This window comes from Bufo gargarizans, chromosome 1 (assembly GCF_014858855.1).
Source record: "Bufo gargarizans isolate SCDJY-AF-19 chromosome 1, ASM1485885v1, whole genome shotgun sequence".
In the NCBI taxonomy this organism is placed as follows: Eukaryota; Metazoa; Chordata; class Amphibia; order Anura; family Bufonidae; genus Bufo; species Bufo gargarizans.
The window spans coordinates 321,612,684-321,632,183 of record NC_058080.1 but is presented as its reverse complement, the minus strand read 5'-3'; the positions used below and the strand labels follow the sequence as shown (position 1 = coordinate 321,632,183).

Below are 19,500 nucleotides of genomic sequence, written 5' to 3'. Positions count from 1 at the left end.
TATGGCCCATACTAACTTTAAAGGAGAAGACAGACCGACCGCACAGCTTAAATCTGTCTTTGGAATTGTATTTTATGTTATGTGAGGGTACCCAGATTGCTAATTTTATTGTATTTGTGTAGTCTGAGTGCCATTCACCTAATAATATGCACTCAGACTTGAGCTATCTGGGGATATGTTAAATGTCTGTGTTTACTGTAAGGGTTGTGACATTGTATGTTTAAATGGTGATTTCTGTCCTATTGTCCCCACATGTGTATTGGCGATTTCCCTTTGTCCTGAGAGATAATTGAATTGCTCCTCGGGTGTCTCCAGGGCAGAGAGGAGGAAACCATGATGCATTGTGGGGATGTATGGTGTCTGGGTATCCTGAATTGCTGCATATCTGTCCTGTGTCACAGTCTTCCTTCTGGTCCCGTAGGGGCGTGTCCAGCAGATGGGGACCTGCATAAATACGTGCGGGTAGCCCTCAATAAAGTGTGCCTGTTTTATCCTTCATCGTGTTGAGGCTGGTGTTTGGATAACTGATCGACACTGGGGGATTGCTATACGCCCCTGGCATAACTACTAGCTCTTGTAAGAGCTGTTCATGCTCTCCAGCTGTAGGAGAGGTTCACCCACTGGAGCCTGGAGCCTTGTCGTAGGTCCAGGGTGGGTAGGAGACGGTGAGGCCTCAACCAACCTTCAGCGGTTCGTGGGGTCTGCAGTGCGTACGGTGTCAAGTGGAGTGCTTGGAGTCCTCGGAAAGCACTAGAAGCATCTATCGACGGAGGTACCCGGTCGGGGTGCCAGGAGATCCGTTACACCATAGATCCAATATAAATTGTCAGATCCCACACACACATGATGGCATGATAAGGATTTAAAAACTTAATTCATGGAAAAAGATTCTAATGGAGAATTTCACCTGAATGGTCACATCTTAAAAATAATATAACACTGCTTTACAAACTGCGCAAATCTATCCTTGATTCAATATAAATCATGAACAAATAATCTTACTTCTGTTTGAATGTCCGCAATTACTGTCATAACCTCCAAAAGTCTCAGATCTTCTGGGCAGAGCAGTAACACCAGAGCTGGGGTCATCAGGTGCAGTGGAGAATAATGATAGCAGCATCGTTTCAATTGTTTCAACTGGAAAAAAATATATAAATAAATAAAAATAAAAAACACCAGTGCAGTAAATTGTAAAATATCAGAACAAATGACAAGGTTGATAAATACACTTTCTGACAAATTTATTTTCCTGAAACTGGCTGGTTAACACATGCCTATTACACGTGCTATTTTTTCCTATACGCATATTTGTATGCAACTGCCATTATTTTATCATCTGTATTTTAGTAACATGACGAAAAAAGCCAATAAAGGTTAACCCGTTAACAAAAATTGGAACAAACGTGGATAAAAAAAAACATAACTCAGAGCGCCGCGTCCTTCGCACTGTTTACCGCAGGCCCAGTGACGTCACGACTAGTATCAACTGAGCGCGGCTAAGCTCTGTTCACTTGAATAGAGCTCAGCTGCGTCCAGGCCAGTTTATAATAGTCATGACGTCACTGGGCCTGCGGTAAACAGTGCGAAGGCCGTGGCGCTCCTGGAAATCAGATGCTAATTCTCTATCTAGAGCAGGGCTTGCCAACCTGCAGCTCTCCAGATATTGTAAATCTACAACTCCCAACATGCCCTGCTGTAGGCAGAGTGGGCATGCTGGGAGTTATAGTTTTGCAACAGCTGGAGAGCCACAGGTTGGCCATCCCTGATCTAGAGGATAGAGCATCAGTTTAAACAAACTGCAGAACCCCTTTAACAAATAATCCATAGTGTATTTTTCACAAATATTACACATGGGCTCTTGCGCATGACCGTGATCAGCCGGGTTAACACAGAGCACTGCATGCAGTCACCAACTAGAGTGGCTGCGTGCAGAGGGATTCTTCCTGTTCCCTCGGCTCGTATAACATACCAGCCAATCACAGCGCCAAACACTGGTGTCCCTGTCCATTTTATTTTATTTTTTCGTTCACATAGCTGTATGAGGGTGTATTTTTTGTGGGACAAGTTGTACCATTTAATGTTGTATATGATGTAGTGGGTAGTTGAAAAAATAGGATTTTTTTGTGCTTACCTGTAAAATACTTTTCTCGCTGAGTTCATTGGGGGACATAGGAGACCACGGGTATAGCTGCTGCTGCCACTAATAGGCGACACTAGGCAAAAAAAGTGTTAGCTCCTCCTCTCAGCTATATCCCTCCTGCATACATTGAGCTAATCAGTTTGTACAAAAGCAGTAGGAGCAGTCAGGAGAAGCCAACAGAAACCAATTATATGAAAGAGAGCTGGAGATGGGTCAGAACCAAGAACAGGTGGGACCCACCAAAAAGAACCAGCAATGTACTGGGTGGGTGCTGTGTCACCCAATAAACTCATTGAGAAAAGGATTTTACAGGTAAGCATAAAAAATCCTATTTTCTCGCTCGTATCATTGGGGGACACAGGGGACCATGGGACCTTCCAAAGCAGTACCATGGGGAGGAAATAAAAGACCAGAACAAATCTAAGGCTTGCTATGGGATCCCGCACAGAAATGAGGCTTCGGAACATGTGGATTGCAGCACATAATACCCACAAGGAGGATAACATGTCCGACGAATTAAGATGATGTGCGGAAGGCACTTCTGGATAATGAGGACCACAGAATTGCTGTGGGGACCTGGACAGGAAATCCAAAATGTCTTGCATGGCAATAAGCACCATGAAGAACCGAGGGGTGTTTACTCAATAGAAATAAACCTGTAGGATCTGGGTATGCACGAGACCTGGCGAACGAGACCTTGTTTGCTTGTACAGATATCAAAGCTCTCCCGTTCGCTAATATGGAATTGGAGCGCTTATCGTTATGACTCACCCAATCACCTTGTGTTAAAAAATATTTACTTAAAGTGAAAGGCACTCAACATCTGGAGTCACTCTGAACACAATTTATAAAACCTCATCTTTTATATATATTAATAAAATATAATATAAAAGCACAAAAAATTAAAATACGACTCTTAAAATTAGGAATAGCACTCAGTGGTGAAAATAAATAAATAAAATAAAATAAAAATCGCTGGTTACAAAATAAAAATAAAATTAATTCGCTGGTTAGGGTGATGTCATGTCTATGGAGTGTGTCATTACATCATGTACCACACAAATCCATGGTGACAAAAACCTGTCAGATGTATCACAGTAGAGTGATTCAATATATTCAGATGCAATATTCCACAGTATACATATTATAAACCTAATATATTGTCCTGAAGGGATTAGCAGGAATGTATATTATGTATTCTTCAATCTTGATAACAGTATTGAACAGCGTAGTAAGCTGGGTCCCAATATATCTGAATGTATCCCGGGATAGTAAGTCTGAACGGTGTCAATTCATTTGATTTGCATATTTCATGTGCACATTTATGCAAGTCTTTTTGTTAGTTCATATATCACTGGTAATTAGATCTGGTTCTTTCTATATGTTGGTATAGGTAAAGTAAATGATCAAACCTCCATACTAGTATACCACACTGTTGCACGATGTATCTGTTTATTACTCACTGTTGAGCGGAGTCAGGCGTCGACTGTGCCATACCACATTCCCATGAGGTACACGGCACAGGTGCATCTTACCTCCGTATCCCCTTCTTGGTTGCGAGTACTACACTGAACAAAAATATAAAAACGCAACACTCGTTTTTTCTCCCATTTTGCATGAGCTGAACTCAAAGATCTGAAACATTTTCTACATACACAAAAGACTCATTGTTCACAAATCTGTCTAAAATGTGGGTTAGTGAGCACTTCTCCTTTGCCAAGATAATCCATCCCACCGCACAGGTGTGGCATATCAAGTGATTAGACAGCATGAAAATTAGACTTAGACTGCCCACAATAAAAGGACACTCTGAAATGTACATCCAACCGGCCTCACAACCGCAGACCATGTGTAAACACACCAGCCCAGGACCTCCACATCCAGCATGTTCACCTCCAAGATCGTCCAAGACCAGCCACCATGACAGCTGCAGCAACAATCGGTTTGCATAACCAAATAATTTCCTCACAAACTGTCAGAAACCATCTCAGGGAAGCTCATCTGCATGCTAGTCATCCTCATCGCAGTCTGGACCTGACTGCAGTTCGTAATCGACTTGAGTGGGCAAATGCTCACATTCAATGAGTCTGGCACATTGAAGAGGCGTTCTGTTCACGAATGAGTGCCGGTTTTCACTGTTCAGGGCAAATGGCAGACAGCGTGTGTGGCGTCGTGTGGGTGAGCGGTTTGCTGACGTCAATGTTGTGGATCAAGTGGCCCATGGTGGCGGTATGGTATAGTCAGGTGTATGTTATGGCCAACCAACACAGGTGTATTTTATTGATGGCATTTTGAATGCACAAATATACCATGACAAGATCCTGAGGCCCATTGTTGTGCCACTCATCCACGACCATCACCTCACCGGACATGTCACCCAGCATGTTTAGGGTGCTCTGGATCGGCGTATACGACAGTGTATTCCAGTTCCTGACGATATTCTGCAGCTTCGCACAGCTATTGAAGAGGAGTGGACCAACATTCCACAGGCCACAATCAACAACCTGATCAACTATATGCAATGGAGATGTTTGCACTGCGTGAGGCAAATGGTGGCCACACCAGATACAGACTGGATTTCTGTGGAGGGGCATAACGTTGAAAGGGTGTTGCGTTCCAGCAACTAAACATCTATTAGCATTGACAACATGCCACAGCACCATAGTTCCATCCGGGGACTATGAGGGGGGGGAAAAGCAGTTGATGCAAAGTATGTGCCCTGAATAGGTGTGTCCCATACATAAGGACATGCCAAAGCTATTAGTCATCTCTTAAAAGGGGCAGTGTTGATTGCGTCACAGCATCAACAGTTAGCGCCCATGTCCCACTTGAAATGAGAAACATGTTGTAGACCAATGTCAGAAACTAGAGGGTTATGCCAACCAGGGAGAACCCTGCAATAGTGTGCACCAGAAGTGAACTACTCATTATCTATAGCATGCATACTAATGCAAATACCTGGTCAGAGAACGGAAGTACTGCAGTTAACCATTCGTCCACTCATTCCTGATGAATGAGTGGACGAATCAACTAAAACTGCAAGCGCTAGCATAAAGACCCCACCTATTGGTGCAACAACATCCATTGGTTGTAAAATGAGCCGGAGATCCACCTGAGAAAGTAGACACAACCACCGCACCTAGGACTAGTGTGAGGGTTTCACCTATAGAAGGAGAGAAGCGCCAGTGCCGAAACATGGAACGGAACAGAAGGCAATGTGGTAGAAAACACAGAACCATATCCAATGCAAATGCAAGGAGTGAGGAGGAAAGCAACGCAGGTGCCACCATGGCTTGCAGGGGATACGTAAGCACCAAACCTGAGAAGGGAACCCCACAGTGGTAGACAAGGTACTTAGGGCTAAGGCAAATTCTCCACCTGAGAATGTGGTCAGACAGGAGTAGTCACAGGAACTAGTGCTGGTGCAATACTCCACCTGAGGAGGAGGTCATACCATAGAAGCCATAGTATACGGTGATGGCACCATACTCCACCTGATGAGAAGACCATACAGAAGAAGCCATGGTATGTAGTACGCAAATACTCCATCTAAGGGGGGAGACTGTTCAGTAGGAGCCATGGCATGGAGTGCTAACACAAATCATTCCCCCGAGAAGAAGCCCATATAGATCATAACCACCGAAACAAGGGCTAGCGCAATACCTGAGAAGGCCATACAGTAGTAGCTAGGATATTTAGCGCAAATACTCCAATTGAGAAGGAGGCAATACCATAGTAGCCACAAAAGCCAAAGTCAAGGTAGACACGCCACCTGGGAAGGAGGACCTACAGTAGTACCCATAGAATGGAGCGCTAATATAGTACCTGGTGCTGTGGCCTAGTAGACATAGTATCTAATGGTGGTGCAATTACTTCACCCGTTCATGTGAATACTGAACTTGTGGGAGTAGGTAACGCTGGATATACTATCCAGTGATAGAGCAATTACTACACCTATGCAAGGGGGTAATGCGACCGGCTGTGCCATATCCAGTGGTCGTGCAATTACGCCATCTAAGAAGGGAGGTAATGTGACAGGTTGTACAGTATGCAGTGGTAGTGCGATTACACCACCTATGGAGGGGGTAATGCGACCGGCTGTACAATATGCAGTGGTAATGCAATTATGCCACCTATGAAGGGCGGTAATGCGAAGGGCTGTACAGTATCCAGTGGTCGTGCAATTACGCCGCCTATAGAGGGCGGTAATGCGACAGGCTGTACAGTATCCAGTGGTCGTGCAATTACACCGCCTATGGAGGGCGGTAATGCGACAGGCTGTACAATATCCAGTGGTCGTGCAATTAAACCCCCTATGGAGGGCGGTAATGCGACAGGCTGTACAATATCCAGTGGTCGTGAAATTACACCGCCTATGGAGGGGGGTAATGTGACAGGCTGTACAGTATGCAGTGGTAGTGCATTTACCCCACCTAAGAGAGAGGGGGCAATGCTACAGAGGGTGAGGCATCCAGTGGCAATTACTCCACCCGAGCAGTGAGTAACATGACAGGATGCATGGTATACTTGGGTAGTACAATTAGTCTGTCTATGGATGGAAGGACATATGACAGGATGCACAATATACATTGGTAGTGCCATTACTCCATCTATGGGAGGAGGGGAATACAGGGAGTGCAGAATTATTAGGCAAGTTGTATTTTTGAGGATTAATTTTATTATTGAACAACAACCATGTTCTCAATGAACCCAAAAAACTCATTAATATCAAAGCTGAATATTTTTGGAAGTAGTTTTTAGTTTGTTTTTAGTTTTAGCTATTTTAGGGGGATATCTGTGTGTGCAGGTGACTATTACTGTGCATAATTATTAGGCAACTTAACAAAAAACAAATATATACCCATTTCAATTATTTATTTTTACCAGTAAAACCAATATAACATCTCAACATTCACAAATATACATTTCTGACATTCAAAAACAAAACAAAAACAAATCAGTAACCAATATAGCCACCTTTCTTTGCAAGGACACTCAAAAGCCTGCCATCCATGGATTCTGTCAGTGTTTTGATCTGTTCACCATCAACATTGCGTGCAGCAGCAACCACAGCCTCCTAGACACTGTTCAGAGAGGTGTACTGTTTTCCCTCCTTGTAAATCTCACATTTGATGATGGACCACAGGTTCTCAATGGGGTTCAGATCAGGTGAACAAGGAGGCCATGTCATTAGATTTTCTTCTTTTATACCCTTTCTTGCCAGCCACGCTGTGGAGTACTTGGACGCGTGTGATGGAGCATTGTCCTGCATGAAAATCATGTTTTTCTTGAAGGATGCAGACTTCTTCCTGTACCACTGCTTGAAGAAGGTGTCTTCCAGAAACTGGCAGTAGGACTGGGAGTTAGGGCTGCAACGATTAATCGATGTAATCGATTATATTCGATAACTGGATTCGTTGTCGACGAATCCAGTTATCGAATAATCGCCGATTCGTTGCTATTCGGGCGGTCGCTGCATCTTTATTTTACCTTTTTACAATGACGCTCCTGTAACAGCCAGGCAGAGCGGACGGCGGCGTAACGTCACTCACTCACGTGACACGCCTGCTCCGCCTCCTTCATTCATGAAGGGGGCGGAGCAGGTGCGTCACGTGATTGAGTGACGTTACGCCGCCGTCCGCTCTGCCTGGCTGTTACAGGAGCGTCATTGTAAAAAGGTAAAATAAAGATGCAAGCATCGGGGCCGGGGCTGTTATGGGGAGGGGGGGGGGGGAGGATCTGTCTATGGCACTGCTATGGGGAGGGGGGTCTGTGTGTGTATAGCACTGCTATGGGGAGGGGGGAGGATCTGTCTATGGCACTGCTATGGGGAGGGGGGTCTGTGTATAGCACTGCTATGGGGAGGGGGGAGGATCTGTCTATGGCACTGCTATGGGGAGGGGGGAGGATCTGTCTATGGCACTGCTATGGGGAGGGGGGTCTGTGTATAGCACTGCTATGGGAAGGGGGATCTGTGCACTGTTATGAGGAAAGGGGGATCTGTGCACTGTTATGCCCATAACAGTGCACATATCCCCCTCTCCATAACTGCGCCGCCCACAGATCCCCCTCTCCATAACTGCGCCGCCCACAGATCCCCCTCTCCATAACTGCGCCGCCCACAGATCCCCCTCTCCATAACTGCGCCGCCCACAGATCCCCCTCTCCATAACTGCGCCGCCCACAGATCCCCCTCTCCATAACTGCGCCGCCCACAGATCCCCCTCTCCATAACTGCGCCGCCCACAGATCCCCCTCTCCATAACTGCGCCGCCCACAGATCCCCCTCTCCATAACTGCGCCGCCCACAGATCCCCCTCTCCATAACTGCGCCGCCCACAGATCCCCCTCTCCATAACTGCGCCGCCCACAGATCCCCATAGTGTCGCCACAGATCCCCCATAATAGTGTCGTCCACAGATCCCCCATAATAGTGTCGTCCACAGATCCCCCATAATAGTGTCGTCCACAGATCCCCCATAATAGTGTCGTCCACAGATCCCCCATAATAGTGTCGTCCACAGATCCCCCATAATAGTGTCGTCCACAGATCCCCCATAATAGTGTCGTCCACAGATCCCCCATAATAGTGTCGTCCACAGATCCCCCATAATAGTGTCGTCCACAGATCCCCCATAATAGTGTCGTCCACAGATCCCCCATAATAGTGTCGTCCACAGATCCCCCATAATAGTGTCGTCCACAGATCCCCCATAATAGTGTCGTCCACAGATCCCCCATAATAGTGTCGTCCACAGATCCCCCATAATAGTGTCGTCCACAGATCCCCCATAATAGTGTCGTCCACAGATCCCCCATAATAGTGTCGTCCACAATTTGTTTTAATATGGCCTTTGAACATAATTTTTCAAGTAAGATCATATAAACCTCTCTGTTTTGTAATTTTGTCGTTTTTCCCGATTAATCGTAGAAATTAATTGGCAACTAATCGATTATTCAAATAATCGTTAGCTGCAGCCCTACTGGGAGTTGAGCTTGACTCCATCCTCAACCCGAAAAGGCCCCACAAGCTCATCTTTGATGATACCAGCCCAAACCAGTACTCCACCTCCACCTTGCTGGCGTCTGAGTAGGACTGGAGCTCTCTGCCCTTTACGAATCCAGCCACGGGCCCATCCATCTGGCCCATCAAGACTCACTCTCATTTCATCAGTCCATAAAACCTTAGAAAAATCAGTCTTGAGATATTTCTTGGCCCAGTCTTGACGTTTCAGCTTGTGTGTCTTGTTCAGTGGTGGTCGTCTTTCAGCCTTTCTTACCTTGGCCATGTCTCTGAGTATTGCACACCTTGTGCTTTTGGGCACTCCAGTGATGTTGCAGCTCTGAAATATGGCCAAACTGGTGGCAAGTGGCATCTTGGCAGCTGCACGCTTGACTTTTCTCAGTTCATGGGCAGTTATTTTGCGCCTTGGTTTTTCCACACGCTTCTTGCGACCCTGTTGACTATTTTGAATGAAACGCTTGATTGTTCGATGATTACACTTCAGAAGCTTTGCAATTTTAAGAGTGCTGCATCCCTCTGCAAGATATCTCACTATTTTTGACTTTTCTGAGCCTGTCAAGTCCTTCTTTTGACCCATTTTGCCAAAGGAAAGGAAGTTGCCTAATAATTATGCACACCTGATATAGGGTGTTGATGTCATTAGACCACACCCCTTCTCATTACAGAGATGCACATCACCTAATATGCTTAATTGGTAGTAGGTTTTCGAGCCTATACAGCTTGGAGTAAGACAACATGCATAAAGAGGATGATGTGGTCAAAATACTCATTTGCCTAATAATTCTGCACTCCCTGTATGGATGTACGGATGTACAGCGCCAGTGCGTGTCTGTGGAAGGGGGGTTGCATGAAAAACATCCAGTGGACTTGTTGCAGGGAAGTGCGGCAGTAACCGCATGAGGGGCAGCGCACATGCACCACCTTAGAGGGAGTTAATTCTGCAACACTCATCACCACACTCATCACTTGATAGTGCCTGGATAACTTATTATTTATTTCGAAAACCGACACTCCTAGCCCCAACTGGAGGCAAGAAGCTGTTCATTTTAAACCACACAGCCATGCCTATTGCAGCCAGCCTCAGTAAGGTGGCAGGCAAGTTGTTTTTTTTTCCTCCGGACAGAGAGGTCGGGGGTGGAGCTCAGCAGGCTCCTGGAGAAGGGTGAAATCTAGGCGCGAATATTTCTCGCCTGGGGGACAGTCCCCGCCCACCAAACTGCAGGATAGAAGTTGCGGCCTAGTAGGCTGCAAAGCTGGGGACTCTGCCTCCTACAGACACTAAGCTAAAACAGATTAGCTCAGTGTATGCAGGAGGGATATAGCCGAGAGGAGGAGCTAGCACTTTTTTTTGCCTACTGTCGCCTCCTAGTGGCAGCAGCAGCTATACCTATGGTCTCCTGTGTCCAACGATATGAGGGAATTTAAAATAAAAATAAAAATGGGGTGCAATTGGGAAGAAAAAAAAATTACATTAGTCTGCCACCTTTTTATAGGTTTGTTTTTACAGCATTCCTTATGTAGTAAAACTGACCTGTTACCTTCAGTCTCCAGGTCAGTACGATTACAGCAACACCACGTTTATTTGAAGGAAATTTGTCTCCAAAATGTATTTTCTGCTAAAATCTTAAAGTAACACACCCTTTTTTCTAATCTCTTTATTTTCTGATTGTAGATGTTTATTTTTTCTATTCCCTGAACATGATTATGGGGGCGGCCATCTTGCCTGAACTGTCCTTAAAGGGAACCTGTCACCTCTACTATGCTACCCTCACTGAACGTTTCTAAATGTTCTTTGTGTTAACCTAGATATATAAATCACACTTTTAATTTGCAGACAAATTCAATAAGTATTATGCATTTTTGTACTTCCCGCCTTTTATGCAAATTAACATAAACAAGTAATATCTTACTTGTGTGACCAGAGAAGAGTCATATTTTCAAGCTCCGACTCCTCTCAGGTTAATTTGCATATGTATCAAGTCTGTTTTTTTTTTTTTTTACACAATAAAAGCACACAAAGCTATGGGGACTGGTTATTGCGGATGTGCTAGCAGCCATCTAGCAACCCTGTCCTCAGCTCTATACCCCAAATCCAGGTGACAGGTTCCCTTTAACAGCATTTAGAAAGCATTAAGAAAATTGCTTTATGGCAGCCACATGTTCCATAGACACAATTGGTCAGGAGGGGACCTCATTGAATTAAATGGGAGAGTTTTCTAGACATGCTCTGTGACCTGTGCTGAAGAAAATGTACAAGCAAAGAATAGATGAGCTCTGACAATCGCCTATTGTGAATGGTGGATCCTGTCTTATCTGTTATTCTAATACTGCCTATAATGATGTCACCTCTGTATAGATAAGCCGGTAACTGCAGTAAGGGCTCTTTCACATCTGCATTCTTTTCTTCCGGCATAGAGTTCCGTCGTCGGGGCTCTATGCCAGAAGAATACTGATCAGTTTTATCCTAATGCATTCTGAATGGAGTGAAATCCGTTCAGGATGCATCAGGATGTCTTCAGTTCCGGAACGCAACGTTTTTTGCTCCGGCCAAAAATCCTGAAGACTTGCCGCAAGGCCGGATCCGGAATTAATGCCCATTGAAAGGCATTGATCCGGACTTAAGCTAAACGTTGTTTCGGCGCATCGCCAGATCCGACGTTTAGCTTTTTCTGAATGGTTACCATGGCTGCCGGGACGCTAAAGTCCTGGCAGCCATGGTAAAGTGTAGCGGGGAGCGGGGGAGCAGCATACTTGCCGTACGTGCGGCTCCCGGGGCGCTCCAGAGTGACGTCAGGGCGCCCCAAGCGCATGGATCACGTGATCGCATGGGGCGCTCTGACGTCATTCTGGAGCTCCCCGGGAGTATACCGCTCCCCCGCTCCCCGCTCCTACTATGGCAACCAGAACTTTAATAGCGTCCTGGGTACCATAGTAACACTGAAAGCATTTTGAAGACGGATCCGTCTTCAAATGCTTTCAGTACACTTGCGTTTTTCCGGATCCGGCGTGTAATTCCGGCAAGTGGAGTACACGCCGGATCCGGAGAACGCAAGTGTGAAAGAGGCCTAACGTAACCTGTACAGACCAAGAAGTGGAGCCCATAATGAGGCTTATTGGCCAGTATGAAAACTGCAGGATTTTATGGTCTTTGCTTAAATATAGATACTGACATGGAAAATAAAAAATAACCACCAAAATTTTTAAAATCCTATTAAACATAAAAATGTGATTTAACCACTTAACATTTGGGCCATTTGCCCCCTTCCTGACCAGGCCTAATTTTTCAAATCTGACATATCTCACTTTATGTGGTAATAACTTAGGAACGCTTTTACTTATCCAAGCCATTCAGAGATTGTTTTCTCGTGACAAATTGTACTTCATGATACTCCTAAATTTGAGTCAATATATTTCACCTTTATGTATGAAAAAAATCCCAAATTGACCCAAAATTTTGAAAAATTGGCAATTTTCAAAATTAAAATTGGGTTTTGGCAATTTTCTTAAGGACCAGTTCCGGTCTGAATTCACTTTGTGGGGCCTACATAGAGGATGCCAACATAAATGACCCCATTGTAGAAACTACACCCCTCAAGTTACTTAAAACTGATTTTACTAACTTTGCTAACTTTTTAGGCATTCCACAAGAATTAGAGAAAAATGGAGATCAAATTTTTTTTATATTTCACTTTTTGGGCAGATTTTCCATTTTAATCCAATTTTTTTGTGTTAACAGCCAAACAAAACTCATCATTTATTAGGCCCCATGCACACGGCCGTATTTCATGGCCGTGTGCGGGCCGTGGAACCGCGGCCTGGATCCCTCCTGAGAGCAGGAGCGCACGGCGTCACTGGTTGCTATGACGCCGTGCGCTCCCTGCTGCCGGCACAGTACAGTAATACACTGGTATGATCTATACCAGTGTATTACTGTACTGTGGCGGCAGCAGGGAGCGCACGGCGTCATAGCAACCAGTGACGCCGTGCGCTCCTGCTCTCAGGAGGGATCCAGGCCGCGGTTCCACGGCCCGCACACGGCTGTGAAACACGGCCGTGTGCAGGGGGCCTTACCAAGATTCTGTGGTTTACAGAAACACCCCACATTTGGTCATAAACTGCTGTATGGGCACACGGCAGAGCGCAGAAGAAAAGGAGCAACACATGGTTTTTAGATGCCATGTCTCATTTGAAGCCCTCCTGATGCACCGTTACAGTAGAAACTCTCAAAAAAGTAACCCTATTTTGGAAACTAGGGGATAAGGTGTCAATTTTATTGGCACTATTTTTTGGTACATATGATTTTTTGATCATTCATTATCACAATTTATGGGGCCAGGTGACCCAAAAAATTGGTTGTTTTAGCAGTTATTTATTTTAACAGCGTTCACCTGAGGGGTTTGGTCAAGTGACATTTTTATAGAGCAGATCGTTACATATTGGGCGATACCTAATATGTATACTTTTTCTTATTTTCTTTTTTAAGTTTACACAATAATAGTATTTTTGAAACCAAAAAATTATGTTTTAATGTGTCAATGTTCTCAGAGCTATATTTTTTTTTAAAGATTTTCTATTTTTTTTACGGTGTTCACCCAATCGGTTAGGTCATGTGATTTTTTTTATTAGAGCTGGTTGTTACGGATGGGGAGATGTCTAATATCGATATATACCATTTTGTGAGACATACACTTTTTGATCACTTTGTGTTGGACTTTTTGTGATGTAAGGTGACAAAAAAAAAAAAATTTTTTTTTACACAGTTTTAATTTTTTATGGTGTTCATCGGACTGGGTGGATCATGTGATATACTTAGAGCCGACAGTCACGGACGCAGCAATACCAAATGTGTCTATTTTATTATGATTTTATTCTATTTTTAATTTATTTTTATTTTTTATTCCTTACTTGGGGATTTTATCCTTACTCGATGAGATCTGTGTATACAGCGATCTAGAAGGCAGGGACACCTGGGAACTGTCCCTGCCTTCTCTAAAGGGTTGCCCTACTGTCACTGACCTCGGGCAATCGGATCAGCAGCTGCACAATTTTGGGACACCGCAATGGGTATGATGTTTTTTATTTTTGTTTTGTTTTGTTTTTTCTCCCCCTCTTAAGGACCTTGCCATTCTTCACCTTTAGGACCAGTCCTTTTTTGGAAATTTGACACTTTATGTGGTATTAACTTTGGAGCAATTTTACTTATCTAAGCTATTCAGAGATTGTACTTCATGATGGTGGTAAATTTGAGTCGATATTATTCACCTGTATTCATAAAAGAATTCTAAATTTACAGAAAAATTCTAATTTCTCTGCTTTCAAAGCAGATAGCGACACTTCATAAAATAGTTATTACTTTACATTCCCCATATGTCTACTTTATGTTTGCATCATTTTGTAAATGTAATTTATTTTTTTAGGCCATTAGAAGGTTTAGTATTTTAGTAGAAATTACCCATAAATGACCCATTTTAGAAACTACACCCTTCAAGTAATTCAAATATAATTTTACAAATTTTGTTAAAGGAAAATGGAGAGGACATTTCAAAATATTGCTTTTTTGGCAGATTTTCTATTTTTATCAATTTTTCCTTTAACACAGCCAAACAAAACTCAGTATTTATTACTCTGATTCTGCAGTTTACAGAAACCCCACATATGTGGCCCAAAATAAGTAAAATCTAATCTTAAAAAACATTGCTCCAAAGTTGTCCATAGCCTTTAAATGTCTGCAATCAATGTTATCGCCAGAAGGTTCCATTTTAAAATCCATGTTCTCTGAAGTAAAAAGTACATCTCCTGAAAGGTAATTATCTTGACTGAGGATAACCATTAATAAAGATACTAAATGCACAAGCAGTCAGCTAAGAGAGCATAGGTGCAAAAAGCAACCAGCCAAGTAGGCATAGAGGCTGCCAAACAAAGGTAGATAGGCAGAAGTAGATGGCCAACCAGGCAGAAAAAAAAAAAACAGAGGCAGACCACCAAACTAGGCAGAGACACACACAGACAACCATGTAGAGACAAAAAACCAGGCAGACAGATAAAGCTACTTTCACACTGGCGTTTCTGGGTCCACTTGTGAGATCAGTTTCAGGGCTCCGCCGCGTTTTTTAGACGGGATAAGGATCCGTTCAGAATGCATCAATTTGGCTGCGTTTGGTCTTCGTTGCGTTTTTTAGACTGTCACTAAAACGCAGCTTGCAGCGTTTGGGTGACCGTCTGACTATGCGGAGCCAAACGGATCCGTCTTGACTTACAAAGTCAATGGGGACGGATCCGTTTTTTTTACTGACACAAATAGGGCAATTGAAAACAGATCCGTCCCCCATTGACTTTCAATGTAAGTCAAGACGGATCAGTTTTGACTTAGACTTATTTTATTTTTTTATGAATAATACTAATGGATCAGTTATTAACGGATACAAGCATTTGCATTATTCGTGCGGATCCGTCTGTGCAGATACAAGACGGATCCGCACAAAACGCCAGTGTGAAATTAGCATAAGAAAACCAGGCACAACAGCAGGCCCAGATAAGGAACAGGGTCAGTATGACACTAGAGAGCCTTTGTTAATATAATATTACGAGGAACTGGAAGACTTTCTGAGATCCAGCTTTAAAATCATGGCGTTCTCACTTTTTATTGGCCATATTCTAGCCTGGTAGAGATTTATCAAAACTCTAACAAAGTAATTGGAAAGTTGCCCATTGTAACCAATCAGAACCTTTTTTCTGAGATCTGATTGGTTGCTGTGGAAAACCTCATACTGTTTTTCACAAACCCATGGATAGTTTACCTACAATTGCATTACTTCTCTCATACTTTCACCCCTTACCTTCAGCTATAGCAGACAGAAGCAGGTATTCTCCCTTTGAATTCTCTCCATTATCAGATCCAGCAAGAACTCGGACCCGGGACCCTTGCGACGATTCGTCAAAACCATACAACTCAGCCATATCCATACAAATTTGCAGTTTTTCGTTGAGCACTTGTGAGATTAATGTATCCTTCTTGTTAAGACGGTCTGTACAAGCAATGCAAAGTAAGCAAGTATTTATCATAAAATTGATTATATTAGAATGCATGTCAGAGACAACTTGTTCTTAAAGAGGTTATGCAAGCCATATATAGTGATGACAGATTGTCAGGATAGGTAATCAATATCTGATCAGCGGGGGTCCAACACCTGGTACCTTTGCCGATCAACTGTTTGAAGAGGAGGTGGCACTCCATGTTAGCGCCGCTTCCTGTTTATTACACTGCCCGTTGTCTCGGAAGTTTTGGCAGTGTAGTGTAATGACAAGTATTGGCTTGGTCCCACGTTGTAGGGTGCAAATTGACAGAACCTGGGGCCAGCAATACTGTAGTGCAGAACCAGACACCAGAATGCAGAACAATACACTGCCTCAGTAGAACCAAGTACCATAGTGCAGAACAATACACTGCCTCAGTAGAACCAAGTACCATAGTGCAGAACAATACACTGCCTCAGTAGAACCAAGTACCATAGTGCAGCACAAAATACTGCCTCTGAAAAATCAAATACTACGGTGCAGCACAGAATACTGCCGTCTGCGCCACAGTATGAAACTAAATCATCATCCTGAGGACTGCAATACAATTGAATTCAGGAGGACACTTGTGGCTGCTGGCCAGAAGCATAAGTGTCTGAAGTTCCTACATTAAGTAATGCTGAAAGCATCAGATCATTATATACCCTGCTGGCGGCCACTAGGAGGATTTGGGCGGCCCTCTGGGAAATTTCCCCGTAGAGTCTATGGCCAGTCTGTCTATGTTCACTCGTAATTACACTACGTCACCGTTCCAGAGAAAATGACACATAGGGTAATGAACAGGAAGCAGTACTCACATGGACCACTGCCTCCTTTTCAAACAGATAAACGGCAGGGGTGTCAGACCCCCACTGATCAGATATTGATGACGTATCCTGAGGATAGGTCATCAATATATATGGTCTGTACAATCCCCTTTGAGCCATTAATGGCATATAGACAGAATGGAGTCCCCCAAACCCCGGTACAGAATAAGTGGAGAAGATGGTATGTGCGTCACACTCCAGAGGTCGCAATAACACCTGTACAAGCGTCTTAAACGCCTGTTCAGGCCATTTCACTCCCTGGAAAAAGTCTAAGGCGTACCGATAAGCCTTAGACTTTTCCCTGCCCTTCATCAGCGCAGTGAGCGTTGTGAGCGGCACAGGCAGCACAGCGATGCTGCTGCTGCCTGAAACAACCAATAACAAGGCTCCTTACAGTGAGGAGCTTTGTTATTGGTCAGTTTGAGCAGGCTGCCGGAGCCTATGACACACCGCTCTGAAGTGAGGAAGGAGGCGGGCGATCCTCACTGGCAAGGCAAGTGGGGATCTGTGAAACTTAGTGGGGATCTGAGTGCCTTGTTTTTACCCTATAGTGATGAGTCTGAAGCGCTCAGCCAAGCGCTGTCTCTCCTCCCTGCTGATTGCGGTAGTGAAGACAGCCTCAATAGAAGGTCTAGGGGACTGTCTTCACTACCGTGCTCAGCAGTGAAGAAAATTAGCTGAGCGCTTCAGACTCCTGCTTATAGAAGTCAGCGAGGCTTCATGGACAAAGGCGGGTCACAGCTCCATACAACCTCCATAAAAGGTACAGACCTGTCATCTGTAGACCTCTACCTATGTCACCTGTCAGCTTTGAATCCATCAAGGATAATTAATTGCAGCATGTTCCATCAGACGCTGAACTAGACATATTGTTTGCTATAAGGATATCTTCTATAATGCGGTGCTGTATGGCGGCACATGGTGCTACGAGAACTGCATTTACGGCCTCCAGGACATACAGTCCCTCTGCCAAGCACATGAAGTCTTCGCTGTAAGACTGTATAATTCAATAACCACAGCGGTGGTGGCAATTTTGTGGCATGAGATAGGGCAATGGGTCATGGAAGACAAACTCCCTTTTATTGCAAGATCAAGCATAACACAAAATCATAGCCTCTATATCAGGGATCAGCAACCTCCGGCACTCCAGCTGTTCTGAAACTACAACTCCCAGTATCCTCCTTTCACTTCTTTGGGAGTTACAAGAACAGCTGAGCAAGTGTGCACGCTGGGAGTTGTAGTTTCACAGCAGCGCTAGAGTGCCAAAGGTTGCTGCACCCTAGATCAGTGGTTATCACTGCGTGATGACATCATCCAGATCCACATGTGACTGTGGCAGTGCGAATGTATGTGACCGGGTCTTTTGCTTGTGCCCTCAGCACCAGCATGTACCACCATCCATTGTGCCTGTGTCCTGCTCCGCCAGTGCCTAAGGTCTCTTCAGAGTCTACCAACAGCCCCGGTGGCACCGACATACCCACCTGAGAGCTCATCTACAAGCACGTAACTTTGGTGGGCAGCAATGGCCACGTGATGGATGGTATACCCCATTGAGTAGCGGCACAGAAACAGCAGCAAAAATTAAAGGGATTGTCCTATTTACCTATCCATACTTGACTCAGAAAACACTAGAACATGGTAACCAAGGTGGGACCACCAGCGATCATGTACTTGAAGGGGACATGTCCGTTTTAGTAACGACTTGCATTTCCCATGTAATAACAATTCTGGGGAGTCAATTCTTGTGACTCTATATTGTACTATTCCTCTATTATTCCTACTAGAATTTTTGAACAAATTGCTAGTAGTCTGCAACAAAGATCCAGCCAGATGTTACCAGTTGACAGCACTGATTAAATAATATCAGGCTGTGCAGGGACACCCCCATCTGGACCTTCACTGCAAACTGCCAGCAAGACATTAATAACTAATAACAGGAATAACAGAGGAATTGTGCAACATAAGGTCATAGATGCTCCAGGACTGTTATTACGGGGGGGAGGGGGGGGGGGGAGGGGTCCTCTTTAACGACAGGTGATAAATATCGATCTTAGGACAAACCCTTTAAGACCTCAGTGGTGGCGACCCCCTCAGAGCAACAGTGACCTCAGTGGTGCAAAAGTGAACTGAGAGTGCCCGTCACGGCTGGCGGTGGGGGAAACCCCCAGCCGTGCGGTGCCAGGAGATGATAGGGTTACCCCTTGGCCGGGACCACAGAGTTAGGGAGCAGGTCACCTCCTATTGCGTCCCTAACGCTGACCCTGTCTCCTGTCAGTATGAGCCGACCTTGGTGGTAGGAGGGCTCATACGCCGGAACCTAAAAGTCCCTACGAGCCCTCAAGTCGGCCCTGAACTAGGGGACAGAGTCAGACGCCCTACTCCTCCTAGGCACGGAGGAGCAGGAGTCTCAACGGCCAAGCAACACAGGGGGAACATCAACAGACATATGGAAATGA

The 19,500-nt window shown here is 44.6% G+C and overlaps 1 protein-coding gene across 2 annotated transcripts in view; it reads right to left on the bottom strand.

Moving 5' to 3' along the window:
• ARHGEF18 (Rho/Rac guanine nucleotide exchange factor 18) overlaps positions 1-19,500 on the bottom strand; it is a 534,361-nt gene that overhangs the window by 29,307 nt on the left and 485,554 nt on the right. For both annotated transcript variants that reach the window (XM_044305773.1, XM_044305780.1), the window contains 2 exons: positions 16,001-16,189; positions 1,003-1,137 (listed from right to left, as the gene is read on the bottom strand). In XM_044305773.1, coding sequence (XP_044161708.1) covers positions 1,003-1,137; positions 16,001-16,189 — 324 coding nt within the window. The remainder of the gene's footprint in view (positions 1-1,002; positions 1,138-16,000; positions 16,190-19,500) is intronic.